The sequence below is a fragment of the Hemitrygon akajei genome, chromosome 7 (assembly GCF_048418815.1).
Source record: "Hemitrygon akajei chromosome 7, sHemAka1.3, whole genome shotgun sequence".
NCBI lineage: Eukaryota > Metazoa > Chordata > Chondrichthyes > Myliobatiformes > Dasyatidae > Hemitrygon > Hemitrygon akajei.
The window spans coordinates 146,769,296-146,796,313 of NC_133130.1; the positions used below are offsets into that span (position 1 = coordinate 146,769,296).

The 27,018-nt window shown below is 41.2% G+C and overlaps 1 protein-coding gene across 2 annotated transcripts in view; it reads left to right on the forward strand.

Annotated features, from left to right (window-relative positions):
* Positions 1-551: 551 nt before the first annotated feature.
* The window catches only part of abca2 (ATP-binding cassette, sub-family A (ABC1), member 2), a 519,276-nt gene continuing 492,809 nt past the window's right edge, over positions 552-27,018 (forward strand). For both annotated transcript variants that reach the window (XM_073052214.1, XM_073052215.1), the window contains exon 1: positions 552-856. In XM_073052214.1, the coding sequence (XP_072908315.1) occupies positions 791-856 (66 nt within the window). In that variant the 5' untranslated portion in view covers positions 552-790. The remainder of the gene's footprint in view (positions 857-27,018) is intronic.

The following is a 27,018-nucleotide window of genomic DNA, read 5'->3' on the forward strand; positions in this document are numbered from 1 at the left end:
TAGCTACAGTGGTGAAGAGGATTGTGCCCGAGCTGGTCGGGGTTGTATCCACTATTCTCTTCATCCTCTTTCATTCCTCTGTGCTTGGAACTGAGGTACCTGGCCACGGCGCAACCAATTAGCGTATTTTTAACAATGTATCTGTACAAGTGTATTATAGTATTTGGTGATATGTCAAACCCATCTCATTAAGCTTCTAAGTAGAGGCGCTATAGGCATGGCAGGATGACTACTTCAAACACTTCATCTCCAACTTTCTCAAATCTGCTTTAAGATCGTGGAGCCGAATCGTTTGTCCCCGGAGATACTGCTCGACCTGCTGAGCCGTTGCAGTGTTTCCCCTCCCTCCTCCATCAGGCATGAGGCGTCAGTGCATGGGCCGGTGTTTGTTACACGCATCACGGTCTCGCCCAGAAGATACACCCATCACACCAGCCCAGCTTTCGCGGTCGGGCTTGTGGCGCCGCAGATCCCGTGGCGCGCGCGAGCGCGCGCCCGCCGGCCGGCGGCGGAGGACGTGCGTCCATGCCTGCGGCGCGCGCTCACACACGCACCCGGCCGGACGGCTGGGAGAGCGCGCGGGTGTGCAGCTGCTGCCGCGCTCGAGCCGGGTTTGCCGAGGTCGTGTCTGCCTTCCTCCCCTCCGTTCACCCGTTCGGTCCGCGGAAAGGCACGCGCGTGCGGTCCGGGAGAGCCGCCGCTGTCAATCAACAGACGCTGGGTGCAAAGCTGGAAGCCGCCGGTCGCTGCGCTTTGCTCGCTCTCTCTCCTCTCCTTCCAGACAGCAGCCATGGGTTTCCTACACCAGCTGCACCTTTTGCTGTGGAAGAACATCACCCTGAAACGCCGGAGCCCGGTGAGTGAACGATGAGCCAGCCGGCAAAAGCAAAAGTGGCGAGGATACCACCCTTGTGCCGCTTGCTACCCGCAGCCGCTGACTGCCAGCGGGGGGGTTTAACCACTGTTGCCTTCTTATACCGGTGCTTTCAGGTTTCGGCAGGATAGGAGGCTTATTATGACAGCATGGGCATTATTTCAGCGTATCGACGTTCTGTTTTGCTTAAAGTCCAAAGGCAGTAGTTATTATTTGCATTGAAGTTCTGTCTTCATTGGGCCTGGCAATACAAGCATTTACTGCTGGTTACATTATAGCAGAGAGTTTTAAGCTGGAAGCAACATTGTTATTCTTTTGACCACATACTCATTGTGTATATGTATCGGTGGAATACAGTACTACGATTGCATTTACAAATTACCTAAATTTAAAAAAAATAATCAATTTGTTGGATCTAGCTCCAAATGTTTCTTGCTCCAATAATAGATGTTTGAGCACATCTATTCATCAAGCAGTCGTGATTCGTAGCTGGACCCAGACCAGTGACATGGTCACGGGTGCATTTAAGGATTTTGCAGATTTGCTCTGGACTTAAGTATACATTCATTCTCAATTTCACAGTGAGGTTTCAGCAGACAACCGTTGCTAGTGGATGCTGAGTTAAATCCAAACTCTGTGTGTGTGTATGCGTGTGTTTCTGTTCTTAGCAAGGCTGCTTCAGTACCAATAAATTGTGTCTCCTAGAAAAAATGTTTATTACCAGACGACACTTCGAGTTGTTTTCAAAAATGTGAAACTAATGAGAGTCGTATGTCAGCCTGCTTCGGGCTCGTGGAAATGGGGAGTGGGAGAAGAGAGTTGAATTTTTAACAGGTTCTAGCGTACTGAATTATCCATAACGGAGCGCAGTCAGTGCTGTCCTCCAGCTATTAGCAATCGGCCAACACCGATTATGTGTTAATGAAGAAGTTCTTTCTTTTATTTTATGTTCATTTTAGTTATATCAATTAATTCACTGGACAGCTTAGTCTTTACTGGTGATGATGTAGTTTAAAGTTACCTTGTAATATACTTTGCTTTATGGTTAGCACTTAAGTTGTGAATCAGTTGATGGGAATTCTTACCTCTTAGTCAAAGGGATGTGAATTTGCTCCCTTTTCAATATCTGAGCAGGAAACTGCTGTGGTTGGAATTTGGGGCAATAAATTATCTGCCTGAGGACTCCTGATGCAGGGTTTTGACCTGAAATGTTGGCAGCTCTCTTCACCTGTGGTTTGCTGCTAGACTTATTGAGTTCCTCCAGCAGAATGATTGTTGTTCCAAGATTCCAGCACACAATCTGTGCTGATTAGGTACCGCAGAGCGCTGTACTCTTAAATATTCTGTCTTTCAAATGACTTGTTAAACTGAGATCATGCTTACTGTCTAGTGTTGTGGCTGATGCTTAGACCTCAATCACAAAAAAACCCAGATTGCCTGGTTATTAATTCCATTGGACTCTGTACTAATGCCAAGTTAATTGACACTTTTTAAAAAGCAGATCAAAGTGCTTTTTAAGGCTATAACATTTTGTCCTGAGGTTGTGACAAAAGATTATATGAATAATGTTTTTACTTTAACATCTGCACTTTTTAGCTGAACAATTAGTAGTTTGATATTACAGGACAGAGAATTAGGGGAGAGGTTGAAATACCACCTTACATCTAGTTCTTACAAATTTTAACATTTTTCTTAGAGCGTTGGAATGATATCAATAGTACTGCCTATTGGCTAAGTTTTATTTGAATATTATGATATTGTTTCAAGTCACCTAATATTCTAAACTGATGATGACTTGCTTACTTAGGGGATTAATACAAATACTACATTGCATTTAATTCAGGTAAGTCCAAGGTCCGAAAAGTCAAATCAAGGTAGGACTTTAACAGTAAATGGCAGGTCCCTGGAGAGTGTTGTAGAACAGAGGGAGCTGAGAGAACAATGTTTCCTGAAAGAGCAGTCATTGGTAGACAGGAAGCTTTTTGCATGCTGGCATTCATCAGTTAAGAGCAATAAGTGTGGTAATTGGCAGGTAAGTACGCAGTTTGCTGCTGCCTGTAAAGAGTTTGTATGTTCTCCCCATGACCGTGTGGGTTTCCTCCCACAGTCCAAAGACATACTGGGCTATAGGTTAGTTGGTCATTGCCAATGATCCCTGATTAGGCTAGGGACAAATTGAAGGGTTGTGAGGCACGGCACAAAGGACCGGAAGGGCCTATTCCATGCTTTATCTCAATAAAATAAAAAGTTGTACAGTATGCTGGTGAGGCTGCACTTGGAATATTGTGTTCAGTTTTGACCACCCTGCTATAGGAATGAGACTGGAAAAATTGCAGAAAAGATTTGAGGATGTTGCCAAGACTTGAGGTACTAAATCATAGGGAGATATTGGGTAGGTTAGGACATTTCTTCCACTCCCCCCCCCCATGGAATGTAGGAAACAACAAGGAGATCTTACAGAAGGTATATAAATTCATGAGGGATATAAGTGGGATGAATGCTCTGTCTTTTACCCAGGGTTGGGGAATCATGAACCAGAGAGCATAGGTTCAAGCTGAGAGGGGAAGATTTAATAGGAACTTGGTAACTTTTTCTACACAGGAGGTGGTATGTATATGGAATGAGGTTCTAGTGATTGAAGTAGGTATAAGAACATATTTTGAAAGATACTTGGCCAAGTACATGAATAGGAAAGGTTTAGAACAAGCATTTATGTTGTGGACCGATACCATTAAGCAAGTGGTCTGTAGACCCCAGGTTGGGAACCCCTGGTTTAGAAGGAAATAGGCCAAATTCAGATAGTGGGTCTAGCTTGGATGAGCATTTTAGTCGTCATGGACTGTTTGAGCTGAAGAATTGATTTCAATGTTGTACGTTTCTATATAAGTTTGAAGACAATGCACAACACTGCAACCTGTCCTCTCACTTTTGCATATTTGTTCTCTTTTGATTCTTTTTGCTAATAGGATTATTAACAAAAGCCACTTAACCCATCAGATAATCTTAATGTCATTTACTTGTAATTTAACGTCACAAATTTTAACTTTTACATATTAATGCTAAAGCTTAAATTTGTTAGCAAAGTTACTGAGTCCTAGAGAAGGTTCTTGGCCCAAAATGTCACCATTTGTTCATTTCCATAGATGCTGCCTGACCTGCTGAGTTTGTCCTGCATTTTGTGTGTGTTGCTTTGGATTTGCAGCGTCTGCAGAATTTCTTGTGTTTAAAAATTATTGCTCTCCTGCTACACGTTGTTGGATAGAGCCTGTAGAAACGGTAATCTAGTTGGTAGCACATTTGTATTGTAGCCAGCATGTGGAGGGTTTGTCTGATTCCAGTGAGGTAGGTTGTCACGGGGAGTGTGCCACCTGTCAGCTGGTAAGTGCTGCTGCCTTACTGCAATCCTAATCTCTGTTGCTGTCGACGCAGAGGTTGCATGCTCTCCCTGTGACCAAATAGACTTCTGCTAGGTGCCAATTGACCTCTCTGGTCAATGTGGTTTCTGCCTGCATTCCAAAGGTAGGCTGATCGGTGGCTGTAAATTGCCCCTTGTGTGTAGGTATGGTGAGTTGACGGGAATGCAGAGACATCAGCATGGGTTGGTGCTTAGTGGTGGGTGTAGGCTCCACAATCAGCTGCTTGTTTCCTTGCTGATGCCTCATTTTAATGAGGCTTTTCTGGTAGAGTGGATGAAAAAGGCACCAGAGCAGAAAAGCCCATGTAATTGTATGGAAACTGATAGTAATTCCAAGGAGGGGAGAATGATCATATGTCGTTCACCCCACTCATTGGAACAACTCCCCTTATCCTGTTCATACTTAATGTTAAAGGGCAGACTTCCCTCTCTCATCTTAAACCTGTGCCTTTTGGTTCTGTAGCGCAGAATCCCACTGTGGCCGTTCCAAGATCTACAGTCTCCTCCTAGCTGATTCTGTCTTGAGCCCTTTGCCTCTTCCACCTATCACCTCCCAACCCCTCCTCCTCACCGTCTCCCTCTCATCTGGATTCACGTATCACCAGCCAGCTCATGCTCCTCCCCTTCCCCCACCCTTTTATACTTTTTCTGTTCGTTTACTTTCTTTCCAGCCCTGATGAAGGGTCTAAGCCTGGAACATCAACCGTTCATTTCACAACATAGATGCTGCCTGACCTGCTGAGTTTCTCCAGCTGTTTGTGTGTGTACAGTATGTCAAAAGTTAACTTGGTCAAGAACAAAAAGGAAGAGTCTGTAAGGTTTAGTAAGTTAAGCTCAGACAGAATTAGAAAGAAGCCAGAAAGGAACTCGGGGAATTATAAAAAAAACAGGAGGGGCCGTGAAAAGTCCTGGGCAAGCAGAATTAAAGGGAATCCCAAGGCATCGTTTCCATGCATCAAGAGTAACTCGAGTGAGTAGGACCTCTCAAGAATAAAGGAGAAAATGTACTTGGAGGCAGAAATGTGGATGAGGTCCTAAGTGAGTATTTGCTAAGAAGAGTGTAAAGGCGAGTGAGGTGCTGATGTGAATGTGCTAATATGCAAGGGGATTTTGAGATAAAGAAGGAGGTAGTGGTGGGTCTGTTAAAGTATGTAAAGATGGTTAAGTCCGTAGGGCTTGATGGGATATATCCAAGGTTGTTGAAGCAGGTGAGATTGATGGGGCTTTCATCAATATCTTTGTGCCCCTTCTAGCCATAGATGAGATTCCAGAGGGCTGGTGAGTAGCTTATGTTGGTCCGTTATTCAAGATGGGGAATAGGCATAATCTTGGAAATTATTGACTGGTGAATCTCAAATGTCAGTGATGGGGGAATTTACTGGAGATAGGATTTAAGAGCATTTGGAAAACCATGATCTAACATGGAGTTCTACAGGGCAAGTTGTGCCTTATGAACTTGATTGAGATTTTTGAGGAGATGATGAAGGTTGGGTGTGGATGGTTTCTACATTGATTTTAGTGAGGCATTTGGCAAGCTCCCTCGTGGAAGGCACATCTGGAAGACTAAGATGCATAAGATCTATGGTAAATTGATTGGATTCATACAAACAGTAGTGGTTGAGACTGATTCTGGCTAGAGGTCTGTGACATTCTGCAGGGATCTATTCTGATACTTTAGCTCTTTGTGATACATGTAAATGACCTGGATGAAAATGTAGATGGGCAGATTAGTAATTTTGCAGACAAAATGAAGATTGGCGCTGTTGTGGATCGTGTGGAAGACTGCCAAAGGACTCAACAGGCTATGGATCAGTCACAGTTATAGGTGGAAAAATGGCAGATGTAGTTTAATTTGGCCAAATGTGAAGTGTTACACTTTGGGAGATCAAATGTAAAGAGACAGTACACTGTTAGTGGTAAGGCCTTTAACAGTGTTGAGGCGCAAAGTGATCTTGGGTTCCAAGACCATAGCTCTCTGAAAGTAGCTACACAGGCTGATAGGGTGGTAAAGAAGGCGTATGGAATGCTTTCCCTTATTAGTTGAGGAACTGAGTTCAACAAGTTGGGGGTTATGCTGCAGTTTTACAAACTCATTATTGGAATGATGTCAAGGATGCAGAAGAGGTTTTCTAGGATGCTGCCTGGATTTGAAAGCATATGCTGTAAGGAGGGTTGGGCAAACATGGGTTTTTTGGGAGTGACAGAGGCTGATGGTGACTCTGATAGAAGCTAATAAATTATGAAAGGAATAGACAGTCTTTCTCCCACGATTGAAATGTCTAATAGAGAGCATGCATTTAAGACAAGGGGATAAATTCAAAGGAGGTGCATGGGGGATGTTTTTGTTTTACAGAATGGTGGATGCCTGGAATGCACTGCCTGGGGTTGTGGTAGAGGTAAATATGAGAGAGGTGTGGAAGAAGCACTTAGAAGAGTCATGAATGTGCAGGAAATGGATATGGACATATATAGGTAGAAGGATGAGTTTAATTGGGCATTTGATTAATACTTAGTTAGTTTGGCACAATATTGTGGGGAAAAATCTAGTCAATTTTATTGTCGTTTTAAGGATATACACAACAAATGAGACAACGTTTCTCTGAACCAGGATGTAAATCTCTGTCATACACATAACACACAATACATTATAATTTATGAAAGTAAGGATGAAATCTGCAGGTGGAATAAACTTAAACAAACTAAAGCACATAAGTTAAATGTTGTAAGGTACAGATTAAACGGTGACACTTTGAATGTGATGCGGCAGGGAGTTCAGAAGCCTAATGGCCTGAGGGAAGGAGCTGTTTCCCATTCTGACCATTTTTGTTTTTATGAATCGGAGTCTCCTGCCTAATGGTAGAATTAGGATGGATGGTTGGGAGACCCTAATGATCCTCTCAGCTGTTCTCACAGAACTTTGTAGGGATTTCCGGTCTGATGCTTGGCTGCTCCTATACCAGACGGTGATGCAACTTGTCAGGGAGCTCTCATTGGTGCTCCAGAAAATACAGTTAAGATGGGGTGGGGTGGGAGAGGAGCCTCACTTTCCTCAGTCCCCTGAGGAAGTGGAGACGCTGCTGTGCCGCCTTGTTCAGAGATGATATTAACGTGCCAGGCGAGGCCATCTGTGATGTGCATTCCCAGGAACTTGGTGCACTTAACTCTCTCCACAGAGGAGTCATGTATTTGCAAAGCGCCTGTTCCTACACACCTACAGACCATCAAGTACTCTACACAACTTATGTTATCAGTATTATTTTTACTTGCACATTTTCTCAACTTCTGCACATTGGTTGTTTGTCAGTCTTTATTTATGTATAGTATTTTGAAAATTCTGTTCTACTTTATCTACTTCTGTATGTACCTGCGGAAAAAAAAGAACCTCAAGGTAGTTTCTGGTAATGTATACAAACTTTTATTTTGAACTTTAGAACTTCTAGTCAATATTCAGTGTCCACACAGGCAGTTATCTACTATCTGTATGATGTATTAGAATTACAGAGAGAAAAGCTCAATTGTAATCTCATTTGCAATCTCTGGACTTCCCAAAGCAGTTAACAGTCATCTTTTTGGTCACTACTACATTTTGAGAAATAAAAGCATCCATTTTTCCCACACCTAAGGTTCCATGAAGTGCAGGGTTGATAATAAGCAGATATTCTTTTTATTTTGGCATTGATTGAGACTCTACACTCAGTGGCTACTTTATTAGATACACCTGTACACTTGTTTATTAATGCAAATATTTTATCAGTCAATCATATGGTAGCAACTCCTTATATAAAAGTATGCAGACATGGTCAAGAGGTTCATGTATTCAGACTGTACATCAGAATGGTGAAGAAAAGAGTCTCTCAAAAGCAGAGGTGGAGGAGTATGCCTCATGATCAACTCTTGGTGCACAAGTATATCAGTGCTGTCCCAATTCTGCTCACCAGACCTGGAATATCTAACAGTTAAGTGCCATCCTCTTTATCTACCGCGGGAGATTTCCAGGATCATTTTGGTGGCGGTATACGTTCTACCTCAGGCCGTTGTCAGTCAGGCTTTAGATGATCTGAGCAATGGGATCAACATGCATGAAACAGTGCACCCTAACAACTTCACCATTGTTTTGGGGGATTTTAACCAGGCCAGTCTGAAAAAAAAACTCACTGAGCAATTAAGATCAACAGATCACTTGCAATACCAGAGGAAACAGCACACTGGAACAATGTTACACCACCATCAAAATTGCTTACCGTGCTATTCCACACCCTCACTTTGGAAAGTCTGATCACCTGGCTGTACTTCTACTCCCTGAGTATCGGCAGAGACTGAAGACTGCAGCACCAGTAGTGAGGACCCAGAAGGTATGGACAAGGGAAGCACAGGAGTGCCTCCAGGACTGCTTTGAATTGGTGGACTGGACTGTATTCAGAGATTCATCTTTGAACCTGGATGAGTATGCTGCCGCTGTTTCCGACTTCATTAAAACCTGTGTGGATGAGTGTGTGCCTGCAAAGACTTGCTGTACATTCACAATCCAAAAGCCGGGGACAAGCCAGGAGGTACGTCGTATGCTGAAGGCTAGGTCATGTGGCATTCGTCTGGTGACCCAGGTCTGTACCAGAAAATCACGTTTGTTTGCAGAGGGCCATTTCAAGGGCGAAGAAACAATTTCAAATGAGGTGGGAGTCAACATCGGATGTACAACAGCTCTGACAGGGTTTGCAAGACATTACTTCCTACAAGTGAAACCCAATAGCATTAATGGCAGCAAAGCTTCACTACTGATGAACTCAACACCACCGACTATGCTCACTTTGATAGGGAGAATATATAATTACAGCTGTGAAGACCCCTGCTGCATATGATGACCCTGTGATCTCTGTCTCTGAGGCTGATGTTAGGCTGTCTTTAAAGAGGGTGAATCCTTGCAAGGCAGAAGGTCCCAATAGAGTAATGGGTAAGGCTCTGAATACCTGTGCCAACCAACTGACTGGAGTATTCAAGGACATTTTCAACCTCTCACTGCTACGGGCGGAAGTTCCCATTTGCTTCAAAAAGGCAACAATTATACCAGTGCCTAAGAAGAAGAATGTGAGCTGCCTTAATGACTGTCGCCCTGTAGCACTCACATCGACAGTAATGAAATGCTTTGAGAGGTTGGTCGTGACTAGACTGAACTCCTGCTTCAGTAAGGACCTGGACTTATTGCAATTTGCCAACGGCAGATGCAATGTCAATGGCTCTTCATACGGCCTTAAACCACATGGACTACACAAACACCTACGTCAGGATGCTGCTCATCGACTATAGCTCAGTATTTAATACCATCATTCCCACAATCCCGATTGAGAAGTTGCAGAACCTGGGCCTCTGTATTTCCTTTTGCAATTGGATCCTCAACTTCCTAACCGGAAGACCACAATCTGTGTGGATTGGTGACAATATTTTCTCCTGACTGACAGTCAACACTGGTGTACCTCAGGGGTGTGTGCTTTGCCTGCTGCTCTACTCTGTATATAGCCGTGACTGTGTAGCTAGGCATAGCTCAAATACCATCTGTAAATTTGCTGATGATACAACCATTGTTGGTAGAATCTCAGATGGAGATGTGAGGTTGTACAGGAGCGAGATATGCCAACTAGTGTAGTAGTGTCACAGCAACACCTTGCACTCAACGTCAGTACCTCGAAAGAGCTGACTGGGCTTCAGGAAAGGTAAAATGAAGGAACATATACCAATCCTCACAGAAGGATCAGAAGTGGAGAGAGTGAGTAGTTTCAAGTTCCTGGGTGTCAAGATCTCTGAGAACCTAACTTGTTCCCAATATATGCCGTTATAAAGAAGGCAAAACAGCGACTATACTTCATTAGGAGTTTGAAGAGATTTGGTATGTCTGCAAATGCACTCAAAAACTTCTATAGTTGTACCATGGAGAGCATTCTGACAGGCTACATCACTGTCTAGTATGGGGGTGGGGGGACTACTGCACAGGACCGAAAGAAGCTGCAGAGAGTTGTAAATTTAGTCGGATCCATCTTGACTACTAGCACACAAAGTACCCAGGACATCTTCAAGGAGCGGTGTCTCAGAAAGGCAACATCCATTATTAAGGTCCTCCAGCACTCAGGGCATGCCCTTTTCTCACTGTTAGTATCAGGTAGGAGGTATAGAAGCCTGAAAGCACACACACAGTGATTCAGGAACAGTTTCTTCCCATCTGTCATCCCTTTCCTAAATGGACATTGAACCCGTGAATGCTACCTCACTTTTTAAAATTTATATAATTTCTTTTTTTACACAATTTTTAACCTATTCAGTATACATGTACTGTAATTGATTAACTTATTTATTGTTATTATTTTATCTTTTCTTTTTCTATATTATGAACTGCTGCTGTTAACATATTTCACGACACATGCTGATGATAATTCAGATTCAGTTTATTGTCATTTAGAAACCTCAGATGCAATGCGGTTAAAATATGAGACAACGTTCCTCCAGAATGATATCACAAAAGCATATGACAAAACAGACTACACCAGAAAATCCACATAACGTTTGGCAATCCCCAATCCAGAGTCCAGAGAGGCTGCTGCGTATTAATATCACGCTACCGTCTTAGCGCGTTCCCAGGAAAGGAGCTCCAATTCCACCAGACAAAACAAGACCAAAAACTAAAACTACAAGACCTGCACAAAACCACATAGTTACAGCATATAGTTACAACAGTGCAAACAATAGCATAATTGATAAAAAAAAAACAGACCATGGACACAGTAAAAAATAGTCCAAAGATGTTAAAGGACTATAAGTTCAAAAGAAATCACCACACAGTTTCCACAAGTCCCCAGGGTCCCGACAGACTTGCCATCCCACACCAGCGGCAGAAGGGAATAAACCTGATTCTGAAATGAGATCTAAGTGACTTTGACCAGGAAAGATTGTTGATGCCAGACAGGGTGGTTTGAATATCTCAGAAGCTGCTGATCTCCTGGAATTTTCATACACCACAGCCTGTTGAATTTACAGAGAATGGTATGAAAAACAAAACAAAACATCCAGCGAGTGGCAGTTCTGTGGGCAAAAATGCCTAGTTAATTAAGGAAGTCAGAGGAGAATGGCCAGACTGGTTCAAGTTAGCAGGAAGGTGACAGTCTAAACAAGTAGCCACGCATTACAACAGAGGAGTGCAGATGAGCATCTCTGAATGCACAGCATGTCGAACCTTGAAGCAGACGATCTCTAGCAGCATGAGACCACAAACATACGCTCAGTGGCCACTTTATTAGGTATAGGAGATAGTTAATAAAGTGGCCAGTGATCGTACAGGAAAATTCTTATGGTTCGTTTTGAAAGTGATAGAAATATAATGTGAACACCATGAACCTCCTTCACTTCCTTCTGATTTCATATCTATTGCAAGGTTCTTCTTCTGGCAGCATTTCATCAGCTCAATGAATGGAGTTTCTTAATCTTTGTTGTTACTTGCATTGTTTTCTCTTCATCCCTGTGCTCTAGGACACTGCATAAGAACAAGGTGTAGGGCCTTCCCCTCTCAACAGCTTTCCAACCACCTGTATTGTGAAGCTTGGTGAAGATTAGCTCTGCGTCACTGCAGCTAATGGTATGCTCTGAAAACTAATGTTGAAGCGATAATAATTGATAGCTTTATTTAAATCAAAACTTGTGATAGTCAGGTCAAACATCAATCCAGAGAAGAATCACGTGGTTTAATATCAGCCTGTTGTAATATCTTTTGATTTAATTCTAAGCATATCATCATTTAAGAAAAAGCATTTCAGGATGTATATTGTATACATTTCTCTGACATTAAATTGAAGCTTTGAAGAAGTGGAAGCGGAACTTTGAAATTTAAAAAACAAATGGATGCTTGAAATTGAAATGGAAAACGTTGGAAATATTCAATGTGTAGGCAGCACTCATGGAAAGAGAAAGTTTCTGGTGAGTTGCTGATCTGATACATTAACTCTTAGTTGAGGAGATTTGGTATGTCACTGAAGACACTCGCAAATTTCTACTGAAGTACTATGGAGAGCATTGTAACTGGCTGCATCCCCATCTGGTATGGGGGAGGGGGCACTGCACAGGATCAAAATAAGCTGCAGAAAGTTATGGACTTGGGTCCATCATGGACACTCGCTTCTGTTGTATTCAGAACATCTTCAAGGAGCGATGCCTTAAAAAGCGAACATCATTATTAAGGAACCCCAGCACCCAAGACATGTCTCTTCTCATTGCTACCATCAGAGAGCCTGAAGGGACATACTCAATGTTTCAGGAACAATGTCTTCCCCTCTGCCATCCAATTTCTGAATGGACATTGCCTCACTATTTTTGTGCTACTTATTTAATTTAACTTGCTGTAATTCACAGGTTTTATTACTATGTATTGCAATGTACCAAAATTTTCTAAGCTTTGTCCCACCAGCACTGTAATTACTGCAATATTACTCTTGCATATTAACCTTCTTGTAATATGAACTGATGGATATTCAACTTCCTGTTGTATAACTACACTGAAATTCCTTTGAAAGCCAGCACTTGCTTTTCTTTATTATCTTTAATTAATAATGGATTTTTAAATGCTTCGCAGTGTTTAACTTTGTTTCCCCTTTTTATTTTAACTTTCTCTTTCATGTTAAATCTTTTATTTATTTTATATGCTACAGTTGTCATTTTGTATCCTTCCCTTGGTTCGCTTAGTTTTATATCATCAAGAAATTTGCTCACTTCCCTCATTTAAGTGATTGCTTTGATTTCAGAAGCATTTCTTTGTCTGTGTCCAAATCAGAAGAAAGGATCATATATGGTATCAATTTACTAAAATGTTTATTATTAATTCTCAGCAGTGTGGATAAACAGAGGGACCTTGGGTTCATGTCCATAGATGCCTCAAAGTTGAGTTGAAGAGCAACAAGATAATATAACGGCTCTAAAAAAAAAACTCTGGTTAGATTCACACTTGGAATCTGATTTCCCTCCATCTGTGGCTGACACAGTGTGAGATGAGGAACTGCTGTGTACTTGTTCTTGCGGAAATGTGGCTCCAAGATAACATCTAATGCACCATTAATCTTCAGGCCATGCTACTCGGACTTGTGCAAATATTATTTTTGTGGCTGTATGTGTTATCATTATGATATGTGCTGTGTGACTGTATGTAGTGTGTTTTGCACCTAGGCCCCAGAGGAACCTTGTTTCGTTTAGCTATGTACATGTGTGTGGTTGAATGACAATTAAATTTGACTTTGAACTTGAGGTTGAGCATGCTAGGACTTTTCTGTCTGGAGTGAAGGAGGATGAGAGGTGTACAAGATGATAAGAGGCATAGATTGAGTGGATAGCCAAGGACCTTTTTTCTGAGAAGGAAATGGCTAATATGAGGGGGGCATAATTTTAAAGAGAGTGGAGGGGAGTATAGGGGAATGTCAGAGGTGTGTTTTTACAGAGTGGTGAATGGTGAAATGCCCTGCCACAGAAGGTGGTAGAGGTAGATACATTAGGGACATTTAAGAAACTCTTAGATAGGCACATGGATGATAGAAAATTGGAGGGCTAGGTAGGAGGGAAGGATTACACTGATCTTAAAGTTTTAAGGTAGGTGAAGGCCTGTACTGTGCTGTAGTGCTCTATGTACTCATCCAATTCTATTTGTTTCTTCAAATGAGCATCATACCCAACAAGTAATGAACTGACTTCCTATTTTGGATCTGATAGTTACATATTTCATTCTGATAGCCCATCAAGCATTCTAATTGGATTGAACATTTTAGTTATACATTGTGATTTAAAAAAAAAAATTCCTTCCAGCTGTTTAGAAACCCTGTTGGAAGCAGTAATGCAAATAATATTAACTCTTCCAAACATCAGTTTCTGGTATCTCATGCCATTCCAAATGTTACAAGTTGATCTCGATGGGCTTCTACATGCATCCATCATTCCAATGCACAGTTTTGTTTAGAGAATTAATGCTTTTAAAAAAAAATCCCTTTATGATTCCAATTTCTTTTGGACTCTCTCCCTCATTTACGGCCATGTCCCACTTTGTGTTCTAACACTGTGGCTAAATCAATATTTTGTCGTTCTCTCTGGCTCCATTGATAAGAGTGCTTTGCAAAGTAAGAAAGTTCAAAGTAAAATTTATTATCAGAGTACATACATGTCACCACATACAACCCTGAGATTCTCTTTGCTGTAGTCATACTCAGCAAATCTATAGAATAGTAACTGTAAACAGGATCAATGAAAGAGCAAGAACATAGAAGACAACAAACTCTGCAACTGCAAATATAAATAAATAGCAATAAATAATGAGAGCATAAAATAACAGGATAAAGAGTCCTTAAGGTGAAGTCATTTTTTTGTGGGAGCATATGAGTGTAGTTATCCTCCTTTGTTCAAGAGCCAGTTGGTTGAAGGATAGTAACTGTCCGTGCGAGTTCTGAAGCATTTGTACTTTCTACCTGATGGCAGCAGTGGGAAAAGAGTATGGCCTGGGTGGTAAGGATCTTTGATGATTGATACTGCTTTCCTGCAGCAGCATTTCATGTAGATGTGCTCAATGGTTGGGGGGGGGGGGGCTTTACCTGTGATGTACTGGCCCAAATCCACTACCTTTTGTAGGATATTCTGTTTGAAAGCATTGGTGTTCCCATATCAGGCCATAATGCAGCCAGTCAATGCACTTTACACTTCAGCTTTATGGAGACCCAAAGTAATTCACAGCCAATTGTGGTTATATAGATGAAATACCTTTATCATACACAAAACTGAGCCATCATCTTTGCACAGAAAACATTGAGTTTAGTGGTTTTGACAGAATGATTAATATGGCGACAACACAAAGATACCAAGTGTTAAGACAGAATATGAACGTATTTACAACCACTTGAGGGGACAATTACATCTTAATCTTCTAAAGTATAGCAACACCCTTCAGTCCTGCAGTGGAGTGTCTTTTTAGACTTTATACTCAATTCCCTGGAGTGGAGACCTTGCCTCTAACTGGAGTCTGTTGCTGAAAATATTGCTTTACCCCAAAATGCTTATTAATTTCATTACAAAACAACTGTTTCCATTATTTGTACATGGTTGATCCTGGTAAAATATTTTCTTCAGTTATCTTAATTTTCCAGTAAGACAGCAGTTAATAAACTTTTACAATTATTTAAAAATACACCTGCAATGGAAATAATTTAAATGTTTGCTATCTTTCAATCTTTATTGTGATGCACATCCTCAATAAATGTCAGAGCACATCCTGTTATGATTGCTTCTTGTAATTAGGACTATATGGAAGGAAAAATTATATAGAATTTGTGAGCACAGAAACAAGCTGTTGAGTCTTCCCTTTCCCTGCTTCACTTAAAGCTGTTCGTACCTGGCACTCTTTTCCCCAAAGATTATTGAGTAACAGGACTTCTTATTCATGATTAACATGCAAGGATAAACTTGCGTGTTTTGTGTTGATATTCAGTAATTTCACAGTATGCTAGGGTTCTCCACATACTCAGAGGTACAAATACAGCTGTCAACGTGCAGCTGTCTGACATTATGCTACTGCATTGGAGTCTTGCACAAGATTGCTTTGTCTCCAAACAATGATCAGCCTCTGACGTTGAGGGTGTAGTGGCTTCCTCGGTTGATATAATAGCCCTGGAACCAATGAATCTTATTTGCACCTGGTGCCTCATTTGAACGCGTGTGATGATTTCACCAGGAGTCCATTTAGAAACTTAATTGAAGACTAAAATTTTGCTCTGTGCCTCTCATTTGGTGTCCCTCTTTCGATGATGTTACCGTGGTTCTGCGTTATGGAATCTCTATTGGGTTTATGGTCTGTGGACTTGTTCAAACTTATGTTTTTTATATTCTGTGTTTTTTCACCCATTCCTTTCCCTTTTTTTGTGCAAGGGGAGGGGTTTAAGGGGTTGATGTCCTTGTTGAGTTCAGTACAGGAGGAGGGGGATTTGGGAGTTGATGAATGGAATCTCTTTATTATGTGTGTGTGAGGGGGGAGTGTGTTTGGTGTTTCTCTCTGAGTGACTTTCATGTTCTTTCTTTGTTTCATGGCTATCTGGTGAGGCCGAATCTCAGATGTGCAGGCTCGAAGGGCCGAATGACCTACTCCTGCACCTATTTTCTATGTTTCTATGTATATGGCTACATACTTGGATAATAAATGATCCGTGAACCTTTGAACCTATGCTAATATACAGCATAAATTCTGATAATAATCTTTGAATTCATCTGCATAAATAAGTAATTTTAGGTTGCCTTTCAGAACTGATTACTTAGGATAAACAATCAGTCTTGCAAATTTCTTACTTGGTTTCATATCATGGGCAAAAGTGAAGAATTATTATTTTGATTAACATACAAACAATTGTACCTCATTAAATATGGATGGGGTTATCTAAAGGTTCTTAGTATGGGATTGTTTATTCTCTTGAATTCATTGCTCTTTTCTAGAAAGTGTTGAATATAATCCTTTTGGCAGGGGCAGGTTCCCTTCAGTATCTCTGTTCCCTTTTACTTTCCTGTTACACTAGCCAGTAAAATGAGAAAAGCAATTCCACTACTTTGGTCCTGAGCTTGTATGACAGGCCCTTGCATGCCACAGATAGTGATTGATTGGAAAGTCTAGCTCATTTAATTGATGGCATCACATAACAGGTCATATCAGTACTTAGAAAAATGATTGTATTGGAGTAATACTGGCTTTGTATTGAATGCAAAGTATCTGACAGGAATCTAGCATGTGGCTTTTAGTGAAATTGTGCAATGTCTGATTTAATATTCTTCCCAGTGGTGTGTGTTTTGTGCTGTGTTGATTTCATAATGGTATTTTGATGCAATTCCAAGCGTGAATTTAAATAAGAATTTCTTCTAAAAATAATGAATGACTTATGATAGCTAGATTTTGACCTCCTTCATTTAAGACAGGTTTTTGTCTGATAAAGATGTGACACCTGCAACAAATTTACAAATGCTCTGTCAAACTTAGCTCTTTTGAACCTGTTATCCTATTTTTCTTTTTTTTTTGTTGCAGGTTGGTTTGAAGTCATCTGCCTTTCAGAGTAGCTGTTGTAGCTGGGTCAGGCTGAGTGCCAGAAGCAGGGAACTGGCCAGTGGTGAAGCATGGAAAAGTAGTTATTCCCCAGTCATCTGGAGAAATCATGTCACTCATGTTCCAACAGTGACACTGCATTGTGCTGGTTGTGGAGCCACCCCAAGCACTGAACTAGTTGAAGGAAGGGGATTCCATTAGGGTCCAACTCTAGCTGTTTGAGATTAACTTTAGAGGGCATGAGTGTAGTTTTACGATAAAAAATCAGAAAATATTTGGATTTGTATCATACAATTTTTTTTTACCTCAGGATATCCCAAAGTGCTTCGCAGGACACTCCTGTCGCAGATGCTCAACCAAAAAATATTGACAGTTCTTTTCCTCCCATGGTTGTTTTTTTTTTGACGTTCTGATTTCCTCCAGCAGAATGTCTACTGCTCCAGATTCCAGTATCTGTAATCTCCTGTGTCTAATTGGTACTAGAAATGGCATAACCAGATAATCTCTTTATGATAGTGGCTGAGGGATTGATTTGACATTTATGCTGCTTTTCTTTGAAAACATAGCATTGAGTCTTTCACACTCCTGCATGAGTAGCATAGGATCACGTCAAGTGTCTCCCAAAGCTCTGCCTGGATTACCCTGTCTGTTTACTTGAATAGAAATGAACTTGCCTTTATCAGGTGCTCCAGCTATCACAGTTTTGTTGCTACAACTTAAAAATCTTTAGTGAAGTTATATGTAGGCATGGATGAAAGATATGCCCTATTAATATGGATGCTAGTACTTGAGAAATCCTCCTGACAATATACATATGGTAGCAGCAACCAAAAATATGCTTGATTGTTGAGTATAGCTATGGGGTAGTGATGCCTCTATATTCTCTTTCACAGAACTGCGGATGCATGAAAATGTAAAAGCTTTACTCTGTCAGCAATGTGCACAATCATTGACAGGCCTGGTGCTAAATCGTGCATGCTTGGATCCGTGTTGGTATTGATGATGCTCATGGCATGAGGTAGCACTTCCCAATTCTGTTGTGCATTCAGTATCTAGACCAGAGACTTGAATACCTAATGCAGGCTGACACTGCACTGCAGCATTGAGGAAGTGCTATACTTGCTGTCTTTAGACAAAGCATTGAAACAAAGCCTCAACTACCTTCTGAATTGGGCACGAGGAAAATGTTGTTAATTCAACTCGCTTTTGTACTCAGGCATTTCGTGTCCCAGTCCAGTGGTATCAATGTGTTCACTGGTTTGTGCTAAATCTCCGTAAAAGTAACAAGAATAACATTAATGTAAGTATTGATTCATTCCAGCTTAAATTTTTAATATTATGAAAATTTATGGAGGAAAGTGTCTTGTTTTAATATTATGAAAATTTATGGAGGAAGGTGTCTTGTTGGGTCCAATCTTCTAAAGTTAATATACCAAACTGTATGTGGTATATCTTTTTTATTTATTGAGATACAGTGCAGAATGGGGCCTTCCAGCCCTTCAAGCTGTGCCACCAAGCAGTCACCTAATGTAATCTGAGCCTAATCATAGGACAATTTATAATGACCATTTAACCTACAAACCAGTGCATCTTTGGACTGCGTGGAGGAAACCGGAGCACCTGGAGGAAACCCATGTGGACACACGGAGAACGTACAAACTCCTTACAAGCAGTGGTGAGAAATGAACCCGGGTTGCCTGTACTGTAAAGCATTGTGCTAACCACTATGCTACCGTGCTGCCCCTTTTGTTGAAAACCTACTTCACATAACCACTGAATAACATGGAATTAAACAAGAAGATAACAGAACCGGTACGAATTCAGCATTCAGCAGTAAACAAGTCACTAATTCTGTGTTCCATAAAATAAGATTCTTGTCATGATACACAGTGTCCTGTAATCATTGCATCCAGAGGCAGAGCGATTGAGGTCTGAGCAGAGCCAATATTGAGTCACTTGGTGATCTGCAGTTCTGTTTTTTAAATCCGTTTCTGATTTCACTTCATGTTGCTTCTTCTCCTATTGCTTCACTTGTACACAGAATCAAAAATCTTTCTTGGATCAGACTCTTTGTAATTGTTCAAATGATTTCATTCAGAAACCTGAAGATTGATCTGAGTTTATGGAGGCTGGATGCCTCGTGGAAGTTCCTGATCTTCATTGTTTTTTTATTTATTGAGATACAGTGTGGACTAGGCCCTTCCAGCCCGCCCAGCAAACCCAGAAATCCTTAAATTAATCCTAGCCTAATCACAGGACAATTTATAAGTAACCAATTAACTTACTAACCGGTACATCTTTGGGCCACGAGAAGAATGTACTAACTCCTTATAGGCAGTGGTGGGAATTGAGCCCGTATCATTTTGCTCCCTACTATGCTACCATGCCCCCTTCCAGTTGCCTCTTGCAATGCTTATTGATATGCTGATCTTGCCTTATGTGTGAAAGGTGTTTCATGTTTTCACTGCAGAACGACTGAAGCCTAATTTTAAGGTTGCACCCTCTAATTCTTCACTTATTTAGCAGAAACAGTTTCTCCTCTATTTAATCATTTTACTATGTGAAGCATTTTGAGCAGTTAACACTTAATTCTTCTGTAATACCTAGTGTGCAACTTGTCCTTACCATTTATCCTTGTATGCCCAGTATGTATCATTCTGGTTAATTTGTGTTGCACCAACTCTATGGACAGTGTAATCTTCCTGAGGGTGTGGTGCCCAAAACAAATCACAGTACTCCAGTTGGAGTCTGGCCAAGATTTTAGATAACTGAAGTGTGTACTGGTTGGCTCCCAGAATTATTTGAAATCATTACATAAAGTTGCAGAAAGGCAGAATAAATGGTGTTATTCTGTAAGGAAAACAGTGAATCCATAGTGTGATTTTTTTTTTCCCACTGGTGTTTCCATTGCTGACTTCAAATTTTAGCAGAGGGTAATTTTTCACCTCAAAAAAAGACGGCTTCAAGTTGTTGTGGAGTTGCCTGTAAATGAATTTGCTGTGAAAATGATCGAATTATCAACATTTCCCAGTGTTTTGAGCGATGTTTATGGTGAGAAAGAGCAACTGCAACTCATTGAACTACAACACAACTACTGATGAGTATTAGAGTGTAAGTTCCCATTTCACACCCTGTGGTATTTTGATGTAATAATGTGGCACCAACAAGCCTCCAATACTTCTTTCAAATGCTGCTTTTCATATTTTGTTCCCAGATCTTTGTCTTAGCTGCTGATTTTGGGAGCATTCTTAAGACTTAGCCAGGAGCTCCCTGATCTAGTTCCCACAGAAAAGACACGAGTACATTTTGTGCAATGCTGCATCGCTGGTACTGTTTTACTCCCTAATGTTCTGCCCCGTATGTACCCAGCAACCAGTGGCTAAATACTGGTGATCTAGCCATTTGTGAGAGATTTCTTTTTACATCCTGGCTCCATTACTTTTTAAATGTCAACAGTGGTGCTTTAGAAAGTTCTTCTGTCACCGTCAAGTTCGGAGACCGTGAAGGCCGTCTGTTTCTTCCTGATGAGTGTCTTCACTCACTGATAGGTCATTCACACTGGCTGACAACTAACTTATTGTTCCTTGTGGTGCTTCAGGTGGCGACCTTGCCGCTTTAACAGTTTTGTCCGTGTTTTCTTTCATGAGGCTGGGTTGCCAGCTCGACACTCAACCCAGCACGGATGGAAAGCATGCAAGGAGCCGGCCGGATTCGTACCCAGGACCACTCGCCTCGCAGTCTGGTGCGGATGCTGCTGCTCCACCACCAGCTGGCTTGACAACTGATTTCTTGCAGATTCTGTGACAAATCGGGAGAGTTCAATATTTTTTTCTCTCACTTGTAATTTTACAATGGGGTTAGCTATTGGTATAACTTTTTTGTATCTATTATATGCAGACAGGAAGTAGGCAAGATGTTCCATTCTGTAAGCGCAGTTTAAGAAATTCTGTTGAATGTGGCAGTGACTTGGCAAGTGGCACAGTGACACAGCTAATAAAGTTGCTGCGTTACAGTTCCAGTGACCCAAGTTTGCTCGTGACTTCTGCTGTTGTCCTTGTGGAGGGTACACATTCTCCCTGTGATCCACACGGCTTTCTTTCAGTGCTCCTGCTTTCACGTCTCTTAAGACCTGTCACCTGGTTGGTTAGTTTCTGTGAATTGCTGCTTGTGTAGGTGAGTGGTGGAAGTTGTGAGGAGAATGTGATGGGATTAGTGCAGAATGGGAGGGTTTAGCTCAGTGCAGACTGGGTGGGTCAAAGGGTATTACTCTGGGCAATAGGACTCCGCCGGCTTGTGTTTTACCTCTTGCAGATGTAGAATGATCTCAGCTAGGTTTCTTTTAAAATTCCATCACCCTTGTTTTTCCATTTCCATCAAAAATGATATCATGGCTTAATGCTGGATCACTGGGTCCATTTGCCCCTTGTTGCAAATATACCAATTATAGAGTTAGTAAGCCATTAATTACATTTTGTAGAATGTGCTTTGTCTGTGCAGGTTTTTGTTACCAACTCTGTCTCTGAATAAGCTCTTTATTTTTGTGCAGAAATTCTGCTGCAACCCTCCGAGACCTAGCACAGAAGATCTATTATGTAATAGAATGCAAGAGAAAAGAACCTTCGGGGTATTATTCCACATACACATGTCATTAATTTTTAATACTTCTATAGGTTGAATATCCTGTCCACATTACTTTTTTAATAGTTATCTACAAGCATACTTGCTACATTGTACATTATCCAATATCCATAGCTTCAGCAAAAGGCTCATTCGACAAGAATATATTTCTCCTTGAACTTCTACTTATTGCTTTCGTTTTGCCTACTTGATTTTTTTTTTGTGTGTCCACCATACTTTTCCATTTCACCACTTGTGTGAGTTATGGTTGACCTTTATAACAATCTGGAGTGAGTCAGACAACATCTGTGGAGAGGATAATGACACAGCTAATGTTTCAGGACAATGATCTTTCATCAGGTCTAGTTAACCCTGTTCATCTTGTTTCTGAATTCATAGAGGCTGCATGATATACTGCTGATTTCCACCATTCTCTGGTTATTTCAGATTTCTAGCATTGTGGCACTATGCTTTGATTTTTTAAAATTCAATTCAATTTGTATCTGTTCATTATTTTGCAACGCCAGCATTTATTGCACAGCCATGATTCCATTTGAGAAGGTAGTGATGAGCTGCCCCCTTGAACTGTTGTCCTTCTGAGAAGGTACTCCCTCAGCATTGGGGGAAGGAGAACCTGAATTTAGACCCAACAGTGATGAAGGATCAGTGATATCATTCCAAGCTAGGATGGTGTTTGACATGAAGGTCCACAAACCTGAAAACTTTTCTCTCCTTGGTGGTAAAGTTTATGCTTTTGTGAGGTGATGTTGCAGCAGTGTAGGCAAGTTATTGCCTTGTGTGTGTGTGAGATAATTGTTGGGGATTTTAACATGAAAGTGGATAGGGAAAACCAGGTCAGTACTAGACCTTGAGAGAGAATTTGTAGGGATGGCTTTTCATAACAGCTTGTTGTTGAGCCCACTAGGGGATTGGGTGTGCTGGATTGGGTGTTGTGCAATGATCTGGAGGTGATAAGCGAGCTTAACGGCACTAACTTGCACTAACGGCACTTTGTGCATTACTATGATATTCTGGTGCTGCTGCAACTTATTTTCTGCTACTTATCTATTTAATATCGTTTTTTAAAAAAATTACTGTCTTGTTTTTATCTACTGCTTTATTTAATTGCCTGATGAGAGGAAGCTAAACAGAGTTTCATTGTACCTATGTATAGAAACAATAAAGATCATTCAATTCAATTCAATTAAGGTTAAGGAACCCTGAGGGAACAGTGATCACAATATGATCGAGTTCATATTGAAGTTTGAGAGGGAAAAAATAAAATCCAATGTGTTGGTATTTCAGTGGAACAAAGGAAATTACAATGGCATGAGAAGGGAACTGGCCAGAGTTGACTGGAAAGGGACATTTGCAGGGAGGACAGCAGAGCAGCAATGGCTGGAGTTTCTGTGAAAAATGAGGGAAGTGCAAGACGGATATATTCCAAATAAGAAGTTTTCAAAGGGACGAAGGACGCTACTGTGGCTGACAAGTGAAGTCAGAGCCAAAGTAAAAGCAAAGGAGAGGGCATACAAGGAAGCCAGAGCTAGTGGGAAGATAGAGGATTAGGAAGCTTTTAAAGGCTTGCAGAAGGAAAATAAAAAGGTTATTAGGAAGGAAAAGATGAATTATGAAAGGAAGCTGGCGACTAATATCGAAGAAGATACTAAAAGCTTTTTTTAAGTATGTAAAGAGTAAAAGAGAATCAAGGGTAAATATAGAACCAATACAAAATGACGCTGGAGGTATAATAATGAGAGACTCAGAGATGGCAGAGGAACTGAATGTGTATTTTGCATCATAACGTCTTAACAGTGAAAGATGTCTGCAGTATACTGGACATTTAAGAGTGTCAGGGAAGGTGAAGTTTGTGCAGTGAAAATTATGACTGAGAAGGTGCTCAGGAAGTTTAATGGTCTGAGGGTGGATAAATCTCCTGGACTTGACGTAAGGTACCGTCGGGTTCTGAAGGAAATTGCTGGAGACATTGCAGAGGCATTAACTATGATCTTTTAAGAATCGATATATTCTGGCATTGTACCAGATGACTCAAATTGTAAATGTTACTTTGCTATTTGAGAAGGGTGGGAGGCAGCAGAAAGGAAACTATAGACCTGTTAGCCTGACATCAGTGGTTGGGTAGTTGTTGGAATCGATTGTTAGGATTGAGATTACGGAGTGTGTGGAGGCACATGACAAGATAGGCCAAAGCCAGGATGATTTCCTGAAAGGAAAATTGTGTCTGACAAACCTATTGCAATTTTTTGAGGAAATTGCAAGCAGGATAGACAATGGAAATGCAGTAGATGTGGTGTACCTGGATTTTCCAAAGGCCTTTGACAAGGTGCTGTACATGAGGCTGCTTAGCAAGATAAGAGCCCATGGAATTTCGGGGAAGTTACTAGCATGGGTGGAGCATTGGCTGGTCGGCGGAAAACAGAGAGTGGGAATAAGGGGATCCTACTCTGGCTGGCTGCCAGTTACCAGTGGAGTTCCACAGGGGTCAGTTTTGGGACCACTGCTTTTTATGATGTATGTCAATGATTTAACTATGGTATTTATGGATTTGTGGCTAAATTTGTCAATGATACAAAGATAAGTGGAGGAACAGTTAGTGTTGAGGAAACAGGGAGCCTGCAGAGAGTCTTAGATAGTTTAGGGGAATGGGTGAAGAAGTGGCAAATGAAATACAATGTTGGAAAATGTATGGTCATGCACATTGGTGGAAGATATAAACGGGCAGACTATTATTTCGATGGGGAGAGAATTCAAAATGCAGAGATGCAAAAGGGACTTGTGCAAGATACCCTAAAGGTTAACCTCCAGGTTGAGTCGGTTGTGAAGAGGATGAATGCAATGTTGGCATTGATTTCTAGAGGTATAGAATATAAGAGCAGGGATGTGATGTTGAGACTCTATAAGGTACTCATGAGACCATACTTGGAGTATTGTGTGCAATTTTGGGCTCCTTATTTTAGAAAGGACATACTGACATTGGAGAGGGTTCAGAGAAGATTCACAAGAATGATTCCAGGAATGAAAATGTTACCTTATGAGGAATGTCTGGCAGCTCTTGGCCTGTATTTCCTGGAGTTCAGGAAAATGGGGGGGATCTCATAGGAACATTCCGAATGTTAAAAGGCCTGAACAGATTAGATATAGTGAAGTTATTTTCCATGGTAGGGGATTCTAGGACAAGAGGGCACGACTTCAGGATTGAAGGATGTCCTTTTAGAACAGAGATGCAGAAAAATTACTTTAGTCAGAGGGTGGTAAATCTTTGGAATTTGTTGCCACAAGTGACTGTGGAGCCAATTCATTGGGTGTATTAAAGGCAGAGATAGATTGGTTCTTGATTAGCCAGGGCATCAAAGGGTATGGGGAGAAGACGGGGGAGTGGGGATGAAGGATTGGATCAGCCCATGATTGAATGATTTGATGGGCCAAATGGCCTACTTCCGCACCTATATCTTATGGTCTTATGGTGTGTGTATTTTTGTACTGTAATTCAGTTTTTTTCTTCTATTATGTATTTCATTGTGTTGCTGCCATAAAGTCAACAAATTTCACAACGTATTCTGACGCACACTGAAGCACATTGTCTTCATTCTGGCAAGAAGAGTGGACAAGCACTTCTGACTTGAGTAGCTGGTGAAGAAGCTTTGGAATGTAAGGTTGCTCACAGCTGGATAGCCAGCTTTTGTCCATTGGCTGGGCCAGTTGAGTTTCAGGATGTTACTTGTATGGTAAGGGCTTTAAATTTAAAACCTGGGTGTTTAGATGTTTTGGCAGTTGCCGTTGCCTGGCACATCTGTGATGGAAATGCTATGAGTCACTTGCCTCTTATCAGCCTGTTCCTGAAAGTTGTCTGGCTAATTTAAGTTGTTGTCTTATAATGAGTTTAATACTAACTTTTTAAAAAAAAATATGAAGGATAAGGAGTTATTCATTTGATGATAAAACTTATAACAGCTGACGTTTAGTCAGTGAGCTTTCTGAAATGCATCTGAAAGGTGAACAAAGTTCCCTTGCATGGCTTACACAGATAATATTAGACCTTTGTAGACTTTTCATTCATGGTACTTCCGCACACTCTCAAAATTCTGGAGGAACTCAGCAGGTCAGGCAGCATCTATGGAAAGGAGTAAACAGTTGTCGTTTCAGGCTGAAACTGTTCTTCAAGACTGAGAAGGAAGGGGAAGATGCCGGAATAAAAAGGTGGGTGGAGATGGGTGAGACTAGCTGGAAGGTGATAGGTGAAACCAAATGGGTTGGAAAGGTAAAGGGCTGGAGAAAAGGGAATCTGATGGGAGAGGAGAGTGAGCCATAGGGAGAAAGGGAAGGAATAGGGGACTCAGGGTGAAGAGATAGGTAGGTGAGAAGAGGTGAAAGGTCAGAGTGGGGAATAAGGGGAAAGAGGGCGGATTCTGATTCTGAACCACAAAAGTAGAGGCCAAACCCTTTCCCAAAGATTAACGTGAAAGTATGGCAGCAATCCATTCCCTGGTCAGCACCAGCCAACAGCAGTATAGAGACCAAGCAGCTGGCTGCTCTTTGAGACTGCAGAATGAAAGAAAAGGCATACAGAGATAGAGGCTGAGACCGTGAGAGATTCCACGCTCGCCGGACTTGCTGTTTGTATGAAAATAAACTTGTGTTTAGGTGCCTGGGCTTGAGTCTGTCTGTCTCTTCTCTTCAAGGAATCAGTCTTTGTAAATTACCATGAGTTTTATGTGTGGAGTGTTGACCTTATGTCTCTTAGCTTTAGAAAAGTAATAATGTAAATGTTTTTGTGCCCCTAAATTAAGAATATCCGAGATTGTTCACAGAGTAACCATCTCTGATATTTCTGTATCTTGAAGGGTAGATTTTTAAAAATAATCTTTCAGCAGCTAAGTGATGCAAGGTCTACTCATCACTGTCAGTCTGGTGCATTTGAGCTGATTAAAACATGGAATGGCAGCAGCTTTGCTGTAGGGGGTTGATGCTGAATGCAGTTTGTAATAGCCATTGTAGGATAGGCATTTGTCA